This window comes from Suricata suricatta, chromosome 4, assembly GCF_006229205.1.
Source record: "Suricata suricatta isolate VVHF042 chromosome 4, meerkat_22Aug2017_6uvM2_HiC, whole genome shotgun sequence".
NCBI classification, from domain to species: Eukaryota; Metazoa; Chordata; class Mammalia; order Carnivora; family Herpestidae; genus Suricata; species Suricata suricatta.
In genome coordinates this window covers 144777318-144792978 of record NC_043703.1, presented here as the reverse complement: position 1 = coordinate 144792978, position 15661 = coordinate 144777318, and the positions used below count along the sequence as shown (strand labels likewise).

Genomic DNA, 15661 nt, shown 5'->3' with positions numbered 1-15661 from the left:
TTCCCCCGGATTACATGTTAACTGTAGAACATTTAGAAAATGCAAGAAAACAAAGTGTGGAAAATAAAAATCCCCTTTATTCTAACTACCCAGATGTACATTTGCCCTGAATGCCTACAATCCCCGACAGGAAGGGAAAGGGGTACGTTTCTCTAAGAGGATTCTCTTGCAATGCTGGAGAGTGTGATCCAAGAACTTATCGTCAGAGCCCGGATCCTTGCTGTCCTATGACCTTAGTCATCAATAATGTCCATGCAGTTAAACTGGCTTCTGAGCCATTTTCGTGGAGGTTTTCCTGGGAGGATCACAGTGGCGACATGTGGTTGTCACATTACCTGTGAATTTGCCTCCTCATCTTTAAAAGCCAACCTCAGGGTTAAATGAGCGAAACATAAAATGTCTGAGAAAAGTGATTTTTTTTTTAATAGAGAAACGGGTTCTACTGACGCACCATCTACATCTTCAGAATAGATCTTTCCTTTTTGGACCATTGGGCACCGAGGACGAGGGTTTGATCCCTCTAAGGAGCACCACTGACAAGCAAGTATAGAGCAGGAGAAGTTCCCGCCTCCCTTCATTTCTCTTAGTTCCCATTGGCTGATTCCTACTGTCGTTCCGCCGTGTCCCAGCGCTCTCCTCTTATCACCGCGCGCCCCCAGGCTCCCGTCCTGTGCTCTCATTGGTCCTCTCCGCAGTCGCTCTGCGCCAGGGGCGTTCCAGAGGCAGCCACTGGGAGTTGTTGAATTCGGGTTTTAAAAAACGCCGCCAGGGATCAGTTGTGCCGGCACTCGGGGCCGCGGAAGCACTAAGAGCTGCCGAGCACGCACCCCATCGGGGCAGGCGGCCAGGACGTTCCCGGGCTTTCCCCGGACGCCAGCCTCTGTCCCCGGACCCCGAAGGCCGAGAAAGAGCCGCGGGGCAGCCATCCTCGGCGCCCGCCATGGGCCCGCGCCGCCGGAGCCGCAAGCCAGAAGTCCCGCGGAGGCGCACCGCAAGCCCGACCCCCGGCACCCCCCGGCGGGGCCCCTCAGGTAACCGGTCGCGGCCTCTTGCCCTCGAGCTGGCCTCCCTGCAGCCTGGCTGAGGGATGGGCACTGCCGGATCCGCGTGCCCATTTCACAAAGCAGAACACCGAGCTCTCGTGCGGATCCGGGGTCCGAATCTCCGGACTTCCGGCTGGCGCTCCTCTGCGGGCAGGCAAAGCCGCGGGGCTGGCGAGCATCTGCTCGGGCAGGCCAAGTCCAGGCCCAGCGAGGGACCGGGGAAGGCAGTTCCGAGGGGGAGAAAGGACTGGCCCCGGCGGCCTGGCTCCTGATAGTAATCCTTACTACTACAGGCATTTATGGAGCACTTACCACTAACTGGACCTTGTGTTCAAGTCTTTCTCAAATTACCTCAACTTTGTATTGTGCCCATTTTACAGATGAGAAAACTGACGCTCGGGCAGGCCGGGGAACTTGAACAAGGTCACACACAGCTTGCCCCAGCAGACAGGAGTTAAAAAAAAAATCATTGTGCTTTTTTAAATTGCAAAATTATTGTCCGCTTTTTGTGACAATTTCAAACAACAGTTCCACTTTTAGAATCCAGGTATTGTTGTGTGTGTTTTTGTTTTTGATTTTTCTATAGTGAGTGGCTGTAGAGCCTTAAGTAGAGTGCTCTCACCTTGTTCTCTTCCTGAGATTATGGGTTGGGAAAGAAGACTGGCCTGTGGTCCTCAGTTTCTATACTGCGGTCTGGTGGGTGGAGACCCACTGGGCAGAGCTGAACCTTGGGGCAACAACTGCTTTACTTGTCTTCTGCCACATAGTTAAGAGCAGGGTGAAATATATATATATATATTTGTGTGTGTGTTTGTGTGTGTGTATATATATATATATATATATAATTTTCTTTCCTAAACATTAACCTTTGCATCCAGGCAACTTGCTGAATTCTCTCATTAATTCTAACTCGCATTTGGTTGCTTCAATTGAAATGTTTAAGTAGGTTTTTATAGTACCTGCAGATAAGGACTTCTGAATCTCCTTTTTCGTTTTTATACATTGTGTTTCTTAGTGTCTTGTACTCAGGAGGCCGTGAGGTGAGTATTGAAATATGAGCAGGGTTTGGGCCGTCCTTGTCCCGTTTCTGATTTGAGCGGGGTGTTAAGTGTGTTGTTTGCTGTTGCTTTGTGATGTGGAAGTATCCTTCTCCCCCTGGCTTATCTCCACCATTCCTGGCAGCTCCCCTGTGCGTGTTGGCGGTCTTGCTTTCCATGCTCCCCAGTGACTGGCTATTCCACACCTTTTACTTCTTCAAATTCTCACAGTGCTGTCCGAGCTGTCAGCACAGAGCCTGACGTGGGGCTTGAACTCACGAACTGGGAGATTATGACCCAAGCCAAAGTCGGCTGCTCAACCGACTGAGCCACCCACGCCCCCCCTAGAATTACATTGTTACTGCTTTCATTGGCATTCCACAAATGCTTTCTGTGTAAAGAAAAAGGGCAGGGGTATTTCCTGCCCCCACATTTCCCGCCTCTCTCATATTCCCTGTTTTTCTCTACTGCCTTTCATAGCTAATTTTTTTAAACTTTCATTTATGTATTTATTTTAATGTTTATTTGTTTTTGAGAGCAAGAGAGACTGAGAGTGAGTGGGAGAGGAGCAGAGAGAGAGGGAAACACCGAATCTGAAGCAGGCTCCAGATGCTGACCTATCAGCACAGAGCCAGATGCAGGGCTTGAACCCACAAACTGTGAGATTATGACCTGAGCCAAAGTTAGATGCTTAACCTCCTGAGCCACCCAGGCGCCTGTCGTAGCTAATTTTTTTTAAAATAGCCAGATGTAGGAGTACACACACGTGTGTCTCCCCTCTCCCAGGCACCCTTGAACCCATTCCAGCCTGACTCCCCACAACTACTTCCCCCTCCTTCTAGTACACCTGAAGTACTCTTGTCAAGGTCATGGCCTACGTTAGTGTTGCTAAATCCAATAGACATGCCTGTGTCCTTTTTTTGTCTGAGAGGCATTTGACACAGTGGGCCATTTTTCCCTAGCCACACGCTATCCCCTCGGCGCCCATGACCCACGCACTCTGCAGCTTGGTGTATTTTACTGACTGTGCCACCTCTTTACCAACTTGATGTTGGACTTCCTCACTGTCCAGTTCCTTTCTTTCCCTCCCCCAGGTGGTCTCATCCATGCCTGTGGCTCTGAGCACCTTCCCTAAGGACAGTGCTCACATTCCATCTCCAGCCCAGATCTCTCCTCAGACTCCAAATCCCCATGTCCAGCTGCCTTTCCACCTGACGGTTCCAGGCTATGTCCGATGGAACACATCTGAAGCCAAACTTTTCTTTATGTTTTATTTATTTTTGAGAGACACAGAGAGACAGCATGAGCAGGGGAAGGTCAGAGAGAGAGGGAGAGGCAGAATCTGAAGACAGGCTCCAGACTCTGAGCTAGCTGTCAGCACAGAGCCTGACACGGGGCTCAAACCCACAGACCGTGAGATCATGACCTGAGCCAAAGGCGGACACTTAACCAACTGAGCCACCCAGGCGCCCCTAAAGCCGAACTTTCGATTACTCCCTTCCAACCTCCCGCATCCCTGCGTTTCCCCGTTGCAGTAAATGGCACATGTTCTCCACCGCCCGCTGTTCAAGCCAGAACCCTGGGAGACGTTCCTTTCTCTTACCCCACATCCAAGTGAGCTCAGCAATTCTCCCTCCAGATCACATCCTCAGTCACACCGTGTCAGCTCTGCTCCCACCAGCCAGTCCCAGCCAGCAGCGTCCTAGCTTGGCTACACTCCACTTCCACTCTTGTCCCTTGCCAGTTCTTTCCTTACACTGCAGCTGGACTCCTCTTTAAAATGTAAGTGGATCACCTCTCTGTCTTGCTTAAAACTCCCTCAGAGACCTGTTATTTAGGATTAAATCCCAACTCCTTATTTTAGCGTTGCGAGACTCAACTATTGAGGTTATTTTTTTTTTTTTTGGAGAGTAGGCTCCACAGGGGCACCTGGGTGGCTCGGATAGTTAAGCATCTGACTTCAGGTCAGAGCATGATCACACGGTTCATGGGTTCAAGCCTTGCGTTGGTCTCTGTGCTGCCAGCTCAGAACCTGGAGCCTGCTTCAGATTTTGTGTCTCCCTCTCTCTCTGCCCCTCCCCTGCTCACACTCGGTCTCTCTCTGCCTCTCAACAATAAATAAATGTTTAAAAAAAAAAGTAGGCTCCACATGCAACAGGGGCCTCAAATTCACAACCATGAGATCAAGATGCTCTACCCACTGGGCCAACCAGGTGCCCCCCAACCACCCAATGTTTAATCCCGGTTCTTACCCATGATCTCTGATTGGTTTTCATACCCACTTGTTCTGGGGCATAGATTTCATGCCTCCTCTCACCCCTCTGAGGTTATTACGCATATTGCTTTTTTTCTCTACTCACTCAGATTCCTCCAATATTGGTTATTTGTTGAGTTTGGTTCCTTCTGTGGTGTTTTCTTTCTGACAGTGGTGATAACTAGTTGTGCTAATCTTTCCATTTTCTGTGACTGCCCCATCTGTCTGTGAAAGGCTGCCCCACATGACTGGATTGTGGACCAGTGGTCGGGAGAGGCAGATGCCCGCAGCTTGACTCCTGAGGTTGAGGCCTCCCTCTTTCTCAGAAATGTCCCCAGTCCCCTGGACACTGCCCCTGTTTCTCTGACCCACATTCCCCACCACCAGAGATCAAGTCTCCATGCCAGTTCCGTGGCACAGGCCTCTCTGGATTGTGTCACCGTCCCCATCCGCCCATGCGGCCCTTCTCACACTTTGTAGTTAGTTCATTATTAAATCCTTCCACGGAACTACTTGGTTTGGCTTTTCTCTCCTTGGCTGAACCTTGAATAACACTTCCCTTTTTTTTTTTTTTTATGTTTATTTTTTGAGAGAAATAGAGCACTAGGGGGGAAGGGACAGAGAGAGAGGGAGACACAGAAACTGAAGCAGGCTCCAGGCTCTGTGCAGTCAGCACAGAGCCCAGAGTGGGGCTCGAACCCACGAGCCGTGAGATCATGACCTGAGCCAAAGTCGGATGCTTAATTAACTGACTTGAGCCCCTCAGGCGCCCCTTGAATAACATTTCTGAAGCAACTTTATCCTTCAAAATGTTCGTTTTCATGGGCTTTTTTCTTTTTTTATTCTTTGTTCAGCTTATGAGAGGTTCATTCATTTTTGTTGGTCCTTGGTTTTATTTACCTAGCAATAGTAGTTTTTTTGTTTTATTTTCTTTCTCATTAATTTATTTTATTATCTTGAATATTTGTTGTCTTCTTTTGGTTTATTTTAATAATTTCGGTGTTGACACTTGAGTTGAACACTTGGCTGTCTTTATCTGGAGATTGTACATGTTCTTCTAGGGCTATTTAGCAATATCTCATAAGTTTTGAGATGTAGACTTTTGATTCGTTTCTAAATAGTCTAATTTCAATTAAGTGTCCTTGAGTTAGAAGATTTTTTTTTCCTTATGTTTTTAATTTCAGATCAGAGAGTTTGGCTTTTTGACTTCTACTTTGGGGAATATTTTAACATCCTTTTTCTTTTTTGTCGTTGTTGGAACCAGGCCAAAAGCTCTGGCTCCATTAGCCCAGTGACCCAACACTGGCACTGCGTTATGCCACATCTGAGGTCCCTCCTTGGCCACAACTAAGCTCTGGCTAGTTGTCTTCTCCTCTCAGCCTCAGGCTAACCGAGACTGGGAACTGTGCTAGATAACCTCTCCGATTCCTTCCAGCTCTAAAAAAAAAAAAAAAAAAAAAAGACCTAAACACAAACTGAGTTTCCAATCTAGATGGCAAAGATAGAAGAGATGCCCAAAGTACTGCAGGGCTCAGAGGAGGGAGGTAACCCATCAGTTTGGAAGGGACTGGGAAGCAGGAAAGGCTTCATGAAAGAGGTGGCATTTGAGATAATAACCTGCAGAGGATCACGCATTCATTTAACACGGCATCTATCTACTCTTTCTAGTTGCTGAAGGTAATGGCAGGAAATCACAAACCAGAATCCCCACCTCCGCGGAGCCTATTACGGACTAGTGATTTGACAGTTTGCCTGTCTCCGCCAAGCTGTGAGGCACCACCTGCTGACCCCTACACTTTATGACCCAACTTTTTTGCTCAGGCACTCCTTCCCGTCAGCGCCGTCCCCAGAGACACCGGGTTCTGAAGGAGATCCGAAAGCTTCAGAAAAGCACAAACCTCTTGTTAAGGAAGAGCCCTTTTGGCCGCCTGGTGAGCTCTACCAACCCCGCTCTGCCTTCTCTCTTTAAATCCCCCAGGTACTGGGGACCCTGTCATCTCTTGTCTCAAGGGCTAAGGGTCCTCTCCTCTAACCTGGCAGAGAACTCTTCGCCTTTTGGAAACATGAGCCTGCCAAGGGCCCGTTATGGTTCTTTATGGAATTAATTTCTTTTTTTTTTTTTAATGTTTATTTATTTTTGAGAGAGAGTCAGAGCGCAAGTGAGGGAGGGGCAGAGAGAGAGGGAGACACAGAATCTGAAATAGACTCCAGGCTCTGAGCTGTCAGCACAGAGCCCGATGCGGGGCTTGAACCCACAGACTGTGAGATCATGACTTGAGCCCAAGTCGGCCACTTAACCGACTGAGCCTCCCGGGCGCCCCTGGAATTAATTTCTGACCCCACCACCTCTGACACTGTGTTCTTCAGTTATATAATAAAATAGGAGCCCTCTTATCCATCCACGCTGTGCTCCCTCTTCCTGCCCTGGGAGACTGCCTCCTCCTCTCCCCACCACCTGTAGGAGACATGCCAGCTCTAAGCTCCCAGGAGTTAACCCGGGGTACTGGTTAGGTTCCGAGATTAAGGGCCAGGAAGGTATAACAGAAGTGAAGGTTCATGGCACCTCATGGAGACTGTCTGGCTCCACTTGAATCTCTCTTCTTTAACTCTGCACTCCTCCCCACCCCCATCCGCACTCCTTCACAGGCAAGAGAGATATGTGTTAAATTCACGCGCGGTGTGGACTTCTGCTGGCAAGCCCAGGCCCTGCTGGCCCTGCAGGAGGTAAGCAGGGGGCCAGGGGCCACCTGGGTGAGGATGGGAGAAAGGCAGTCTGGAATGCCACAGTGCTGCGGGAGAGGTGTCACGCGCTGCCTCCTGTCTCCTGGCAGAGCATCAGGGAACCCGGGGCTTTGGAGGCCAGATCCTCGCTTGCTGGTAGCAGGGTCCCCGGGCAGGCTTCACCCTCATTCTGTGACTGTCTCTTATGCCGTCTTGGGAGCCCTTGGAGACTAGGTGCAGCAGGGCTCCAAGACCAGCGTGTGCCCCCCACCCGCTCAGGTGCCCCCCTTGTGTGGCGGTCTTTGGACTTGTCTTTCTGCCCCCAGGCTGCGGAAGCATTTCTGGTTCATCTCTTTGAGGACGCCTATCTCCTCTCCTTACATGCCGGCCGCGTCACTCTCTTCCCGAAGGATGTGCAGCTGGCCAGGAGGATCCGAGGCATTCAGGAAGGGCTTGGCTGAGCCCCGGCACCCGTCTCTGTAAGCCCTTCCTGCTAGAGAGAGAGAGAGAGAGAGAGAGAGAGAGAGAGAGAGAGAGCGAGCGAGCACTCTGGGGAGGAAGCATCCAGCATCTCATCACCGGGATGGGAGTTTCGCTGAAGGACTTTGCATCCTTGGTCCCTGGCTGTCTCACCTCCCCTTTGTTCTCTAGGGAAGATTGGACTTGGTTTTAGCTTGAGTGCTTGGGACCCTGTGGCTCGTGCGCTTTTTGTCCAGTGTTGAATAAAGATCTTTATCTATGTAGTCACGACCAGGTGACATGAATCTGTCAGAGTTCAGCCTCTGTTTCACAAGGACTGGATGACCCATTCTGATTAAGAGAAGGTTTTCTTAACTTTTGAAAATGCTTTGTTTGGTATTAAATGTGATACCTGAATTTCAGGGATGATACCGGGGACTCTGTCCAGAGCCAGGAACCGATGCACGGAGTTCAAGGAGACGCATGGACTTGTTTCAGAGCGGGGTGCATGTTGCTTTTGTAATACTGGTTGCTTTAAGAACACTGGTTGGAGAAGAGAACACCCATGGCTCTCCTCTGTAACAGGTGATCTCCGAGAAAACCAACGCCATTCCAAAGGGCTGAGAGTTATTTTTAGAGAACGATGCTCCAAAGTTCACTTCAGTTTGCAAATTATTCACATGACTGCTGAATGACTTTGAAGACCTCAGATTTTCTGGGTTATGGGAAAGAAGGGTGCTTACTTACTGTTTTAGATCATCCCGTACCATTTAAATCTTTTCGTTCTGATGTTCTGCTTCCTGTTAGCAAGTTCCTGTCACCGTCATTCAAAAATTCGAGCTCGCGGGCTTTATCTTCTTCTTCGTAAACCATGGAAGACGTGCCTTAACTTTTACACTTTAGAATTTTTCATTCCAGGATTTTAAAGTGCCTTTTCAAAGTTTTTACAAGGGTTTTTAATAACTTGTTTGTGGAGAGAGAATAAAAATAAGAATAATTCTTTAATGACAAAAATGTACAGTTACAGCATATAGAGATGCGACGTGTTGTGTGTGAATGTTCGGTTCTTCACTTGTACGCGGTTTTGCAAGCAGCCGCTACTTAAATAAGAGAATTGAGGGATGTGTTTTTGCCTCCCATGGAGTAGAATGAGCGGATAAAAACCTTGCCCTTCTGTTGTAAAAACTGAAAGCCGTTTAAGAAGTTTCCAGAGAAATGGAAAGTGCCACCAGTAGGCTTTTAGGTTTTGCACGTGACCGAAATGATTAGCGAAGGTGGACTTCTGACAGTGATGTGTCTGGCGAACAAATTCCAAGACTGGCTGAAGGGAAGGACCAAGTTCTATCACCGAGTAAACTCTAACCCTTTGGAGAACCCTCTTCCTGTTCAACATCAATTCCTATTTATGCAGATGTTTGAATAAAGCTTATCTATCAATGATTATATTTAAATTCTTGTCAGTATTTTCTTTTTGAATTTTTTAACATTTGTTTATTTTTGAGAGACAGCGTGAGCAGGGGAGGGGCAAAGAGAGAGGGAGACACAGAATCCAAAGCAGGCTCCAGGCTCTGAGCTGTCAGCACAGAGCCCGAGGTGGGGCTCGAACTCACGAGTTGTGAGATCATGACCTGAGCTGAAGTCGGACGTTTGGCCTACTGAGCCACCCATGTCAGAGTATTATTGTTAATTAGAAAGTTATAGTCTTCTCTAGTTTTCTTTAAATTGACACCTCTGCTGTTTTAAAATGTACAAAGTAGAGTTGCTTGGTTGGCTCAGTCAGTAAAGTATGCAACTGTTGACTTTGGGGTTTGTGAGTTCAAGCCCCAGGCCAGGCATGGAAACTTCTTTTAAAATATATATATATATATATATATATATTTTTTTTTTTTTTTTTTAATAAATAAATAACATGTACTACCCAGGACACCCATGCAACACAGGTCATCCGCCAGGCAGGATACACCAGGTAGTATTTACAGGGTCACATGAGAATAAGTCATTTAAATCATGATAATGTCATAATAGTACTGTTATAGTTTAAAGAGTACTTATGTTGTTGGAGTTTGTGTTTGGTTTTTCGGGATGATTCCATCAACACCTTTAACCTTTCTGTTTGGTTTTTTATTTCTGCTTTCACATTTTTAATATCTAAGCACTCTTTGTTTTTGAAATCTTTCTTATAGCATCCCAATCCGCGTTCGCTCAAAAACAAAACAAAACCAACCTGGGTATTTCCAAGAAAGAAGAACTTAGTGGACAAGACTGGTTAAATAATACCAGGAGGGCTGGAAGAGCAGCTGGGGAGAGAGGATGCTGCCCAAAGATGAAGCTGCGGGGCCCACGGTCCACACCAGGGCTGCTCGGCCGGAAACACGCCCCGCCCCCTGGGCCCAGTGCCGCATTAGCCACACTGTTGCTACTGAGCAGGAACTCAGGACGCCCTTGTCCTCTGCTGCTTCTGCTGCCACAGGCCTATTTCCTCCCACCTTCCAGGCCCCCCACCAGCAATTTCCAGGGGCAGAGCCAAGCGGGAGCAGCGGTAGGAGAGCCTGGGGATACCCTGGTTACAGACAGCTCAAAGGGCTGAGAAGGGAGCCTGGAGCCTCCAGAAACCTCATCTGCTCACGTCCCGGTCTGGTTTTGTGGGTGTGATACCTACCATTTTAAAGGTCTAATAGTTTTTGTTGTTGCTTTTTGTTTGGCCACATCGTCTCTGACTCATTCAACAGGGTGGTTTTTTCTCCTCTTGGTTCTGGTCCCTCAGTCAGGAGGTTTTCTTTCAAGGTGTGCTACAATACTTACAGTGAAGAATGGCACACAGGGAAGCTACTGGGGGCTCAGAGCATGCTGGCAGACTGGCTGGCAGCCGTACAGGGGAGAGGCCGGCTGGGCCCTTGGCTCAGCAGCCCCCATGTGTCAGGCTAGCCAGCTGCCCCCGGGGGAGAGTCTTCCTGGGCCAGGCCAGCGTGGAGGAGGTTCCTGGGTCTAGTTGCTGCCTGCAAGAGAGCTGAGGAAATCCATATTTAAAGTCCCACTGTGCATACGCTTCCCTTTCTCCCTGCCTTGCCTCCCATTCCCCTGGGGTCCAGAGACCCTCATTTCTTTCTTCAGTTGAAAATAAGTCTCCAGGCTTGTACTGGAATGGGGGTGGGGGGGGAGAGTCACCGGGTGACAGTGCTGGGACAGATGTACTGAGGACGCTGCCTCCTAAACCGTAACCAGGCCTCTCTGCTAGCCTGCCCCATGCCCACCCCGTGCACGCCCCGTGGCCACCCCGTGCACGCCCCGTTGTAGAAGGACCCCGGCCCCCCATTGCTGGGCCTTATGAACACTTTGCTGTGAGGGTCCTCACTTTCCCCACTGCCGCCTGAGGGTCCCGCTCTCATGGGCCTGTGGGTCAGTTGCTATTATCCATCTGCCTTCTGGCTTTTAGGATTTTATTAGTTTCCCCCTCTCCTCATCCCCCCGTCCCTTGAATCCATGTTGAGGTTCTGCCGGTACAGAATTGTAGATTGACGGCTGTTTTCTCCCTTCACATGAGAAAGCTGATTCCGCTGTTCTCTGGGTTCTGTTATCGCTGTTGAGAAGTCAGTCCGACAGTTGCCCCTTTAAAGCCGATGTTATTTTTCTGACTATCTCTCCTTAAAAGATTTTTCTTTGCTTTCGGTATTCTGCAATGTCATTATGACCTGTCGTACATTTGGACTTCCTTTTCTTATCTAGCTTGGCATTCATTAGGCTTCCTGGATAGCGAAGGATGTCTTTTCACCAATTTTAGAAATTTTTCGATCATTGTCTCTTCAAATAATGCCTCTCGCCATTCTCTCTCCTCACTTTGTGGGTCACAGGTTTTCTGTCTGCCAGACTTTAGCACCACGTCCTCTATGGTCCCTTCCCTCCTCTGTGTTCCGTCCTCTAGTCCGTCAGTGCTGCGCACCTCATTGTGCCTTCCGCCCTGACTTGGAATTAATTGATTTCCTTTCAGCTGTGTCTAATCCACTGTTAAAGCTGACCGGTATCTTCATTTCAGTTACTCTGTTTGTTTTGTTCTAGAATTTCTATTTGGCTGTTTTCAAAATTGTGATGTCACATCTTATTTTTAAGTAGTCTCTGTACCCAACTTGGGGCTCAAACCTGCAACCCCAAGATCAAGAATCACATGCCCTACCAACTGAGCCAGCCAGGCGCCGCTGTCACATCACTTTTTATAGTTCTCCGTTTGAAAATGTTGAGCTTGGGTTTTGTATCTTTTAGCATAGTAAGCTTTGCAGACTGTGTCTGAAAACAGGTCCCTGTGAATCTATTTCTATTTGTGTTGTCTGTTGATTCTCACTCATTGCATTTTTTTCTCTTTGGTGTTTGATTACATTTGATAGTATGCCTGACACATCTATGTGAGGAAATAATCTGAAACTCAGAATGACATCTTTCTCTAGAGAGCACTGTTCTTGTTTTTATTTTCTGTTTTTGTTTTTGTTTTTTTCCTACCAGGTGCCTGGAGGCACTAAACATTCCAAACCAACTTAATTCAATTTCAGAGCATGAGATTTCCTGAAGCACCCAGATGATTCAAAGTCAAGGTCCATCTCATGTCTGAATTCTTCTCATCCACCTCATTCCTGAGTACAGACAGTCTGCTCATCCTGCTTCCCTTGGTAAACTGTACTTCAACCTTTCCTCCCTAACCCCACAAGCCTGTCAAAAAAGCATGACTTATTTCTTGACTACTTTTTTAGGACTGGCAAACATCTCCACAAGAAAGTGCCAGGCAAAATCTGCTGTTAGGCTGGCTCGTCTCAAGATTTCCAACCTCTCTTTGATCTTGGATCAGTAACTACCAACAATTAATCACTATCTTGTTAGCAGTATAATGCTTTTAAGAAAAACATATGTTTGGGGGCTCCTGGGTGGCTCAGTCGATTAAATGGCTGACTTCAACTCAGGGCACGATCGATCTTACGGTTTGTGGGTTCGAGCCCCATGTCGGGCTCTGTGCTGACAGCCAGCTCAGAGCCTGGAGCCTGTCTTCAGATTCTGTGTCTCCCTCTCTCTCTCTGACCCTCCCCTGCTCACACTGTCTCTCTCTCTCTCTCTCTCTCAAAAATAAATAAAACATTAAAAAATTTAAATTTTGTCAGATGAAAGAGTTCTGGAAATGGACGGTGGTGATATTCTCACAACAATCGGAATGTACTTAACACTGAGCTGTGCACTTAAAAAATGGTTAGCTGTTACGCTGTGCGTATTATACCACCATGAAAAGTACGTTTTTTAAAATATCATCCATCAGCCAGTTTATATTGTAAACCTAAATTGGACCTCCAGCCAGTAGAAGGCACCAGGTACCTGTGGAGACCTATCTGAATAAAGGCTCAGGGATGCCACCCCTTTTTCATGGTCCTAAGATGGAGTCAGTCACAGTTACATGACAAAGAGACCACATTTGCCACTCTATTCACCAAAGAGTCAGGTAACAACTGTGCCCTGGGAAGTCTAAATTCAGTAAATGCAGAATTTTAGAATCTTCACAATCAGAACTTAGAAGCCATCCTGCACAGCCTCTCTAATATAAATTAGAAACTGAGGAGTGCTTGGGTGGCTCAGGCGGTTGAGCATCTGACTTCAACTCAGGTCATGATCTCATGGTTCTTGAGTTTGAGTCCCACCTCGGGCTTACTGCTATCAGCCTGTCAGTGTGGAGCCCGCCTGGGATCATCTGTCCCCCTCTTTCCACCCCTCCCCCACTTGTATTCTCCCAAAAATAAATAAATACAAATAAAAATTAGAAACTGAGAGGCACTGGACGGCTCAGCAGGTTGGGCATCCAACTGTCGATTTCAGCTCAGGTTATGATCTCCTGGTTTCTTGAGACGAAGCCCTGCATCAGGCTCTGCACAGGGTCTGCTTGGGATTCTCTCTCTCCCTCTCTCTCTGCCCCTCCCTGACTCGTGCACACCAGCGCTTGTGCACTCTCTCTTCCTCTCTCTCCAAATAAATAAACATTTTAAAAAATTAGACACTGAGCCACATAGAGAGGAAAGGTCTTTTCTTCACTCACAGAGCTGGCTGGAAAGCAATGCTGCTGGCCTCTGAGCCCCTGGAAAACAGCCTCTGTCATCCCTGTCTCTGTGTCCCCACGTCTTAGCCCAGTTCCCAGCTTAGAATAACCACTTGCTGCATGAGCAAATGAATGAATGAGTGGGTGAAGGAATGAGTTGTGGCTGGCAGACATAGTAAATTACAGATGTTAGAGATTTTGAGATACTACATGTCTGGGTATCTATCAACCTCTGGAAATTTCTCCAAAGTCCAAGAGGTTTAAATGAGGCAGATTTTAGGGGGCCTGGTTGGCTCCGTTGGTAGAGCATACAATTCTTGATTTTGATCTCAGGGTTATGAGCACGAGCCCAATGTTGGATGTAGTGATTACATTAAAAAATAAAATCTTTTAAAAGAATAAAAATAGGGGCGCCTGAGTGACTCAGTCAGTTAAGCGTCCAACTTTGGCTCAGGTCCTGATCTCACAGTTTGTGAGTTCGAGCCCTGTGTCGGGCTCTGTGCTGACAGGTTGGAGCCTGGAGCCTGCTTCTCCCTCTCTCTCTGCCCCTCCCCCACTCATGGTCTGTCTCTCAAAAATAAACGTTAAAAAATAAAAGAATAAAAATAAACTAGGCAGGGGCGTCTAAGTGGCTCATTCAGTTAAGCATCTGATGCTTGATTTTGGCTCAGGTCATATCTCACACTTCCTGCGTCAAGTTGGGCTTTTCGGTGGCAGTGTGTAGCCTGCTTAGGATCCTCTCTCTCCCTCTCTCTGCTCCTCCCCAGCTCTTGTCTCTCTCTCAATAAATGGACATTATGAAATATATATATTAAAAAATAAACTAGGCAGATTTGTTTCTAAATTATGAAAATTATAATGTCTAGAACCCAAGGGAACTAAGAGAGCACTGAAGAGATGGGTGTAGACAATTCTTACTTGCTTCTATCCACTACAGAAGACCATGAGGAGAGGGTGCCACATCACAGCGTGGAAAACAAATACTGTTGAGTGTCCCTTGTTGGGAACATAGCAGTCGATAGAGAAAGGAGACTGGCTATCCAAAGGGAAGGCCACAGCCCCTGACCCCCCTCCCCCACTCACTTCCCACTCACGGGCTCCATGAAGTTTCTCTGTCCCCACCCATCTCCAGGCCACCCCAGGGGATCTTACAGATTTACTGTTCTTTGAGTGCTAAGAGAGCTGTCCACATCTTCATCAGATTAGTACTCTCCTCTCACTCATGACCTACCTCCAAGGGTTCAATTAGCCAGTGCTGCTGCCTGGGCGGGGCATAAACTTGCTTGCGGGGAGTCCCCTGTAGACCGTGGCTCTGTGGCCCTCGGTGACAGACCCTCAGGTTCCCAACTGGAAGAGGAACACACGCGACTGTAGATGTCAGTATGAAAACAATGGCATTGTATTGTTTTTTATTCAAATTTTTCTAACCAGCAGAAAGGCTGAACATGAGCTTATTGGCCATGGATGTTTCCTCCTACATATTCTTTACCTACTTTTCTTTATCCATCTATAGAAACTTTTATGTATTAGAGATATTAACCTTTATTAAATCAAATAGATTGCAAATGTTTTTTGACCTCTGGGAAGAATGTATTTGTATATATATGGTATGAGATAGGTGTCTAATTTTATCTTCTTCCAGATGGCCAGCAAAAAAATATGCATCATTTATTAAGTAAAGTGCCTATTGAATTCTCCTATATAGGATGAAAAGGCCTCCTTTACTATATATTAAGCTCCCATAGATACTTCCATCTATTTCTGGTCACTCTTTATTCTTCTGTTAGTTATAACAAAAAATGGGAAATTGCCTGAATGGTTTAATAGACCATGGTACATCCATACAATGAAATATGGTATACCCATACACCCGTATACACGTTACATATGTAGCTGTTAAAAGTAATACATAAAATCTGTATCTTTTGGTCTGGAGGGACTTTCATGATATAATAAGTAAAAAAGGAAAATTGTGAAGCATTATGGACAGACGTGTGCAGCATGGTATTTATTTTTAAGAGGGAACAAAGCTATTGTGTGTGGGTATACAACTCTGAATGTACTAAAAACCATGGAACTCTGCACTTTA

General features: G+C 47.1%; 1 protein-coding gene across 1 annotated transcript; it reads left to right on the top strand.

Moving 5' to 3' along the window:
* Window positions 1–513: 513 nt before the first annotated feature.
* On the top strand, window positions 514–8965 carry CENPA (centromere protein A). The gene is made up of 5 exons (XM_029936332.1): window positions 514–1031; window positions 6156–6265; window positions 6981–7058; window positions 7382–7534; window positions 7938–8965. The coding sequence occupies exons 1-4, from the start codon at window positions 941–943 to the stop codon at window positions 7514–7516; spliced, it is 414 nt and encodes a 137-aa protein (XP_029792192.1). The 5' UTR covers window positions 514–940; the 3' UTR covers window positions 7517–7534; window positions 7938–8965.
* Window positions 8966–15661: the final 6696 nt, after the last annotated feature.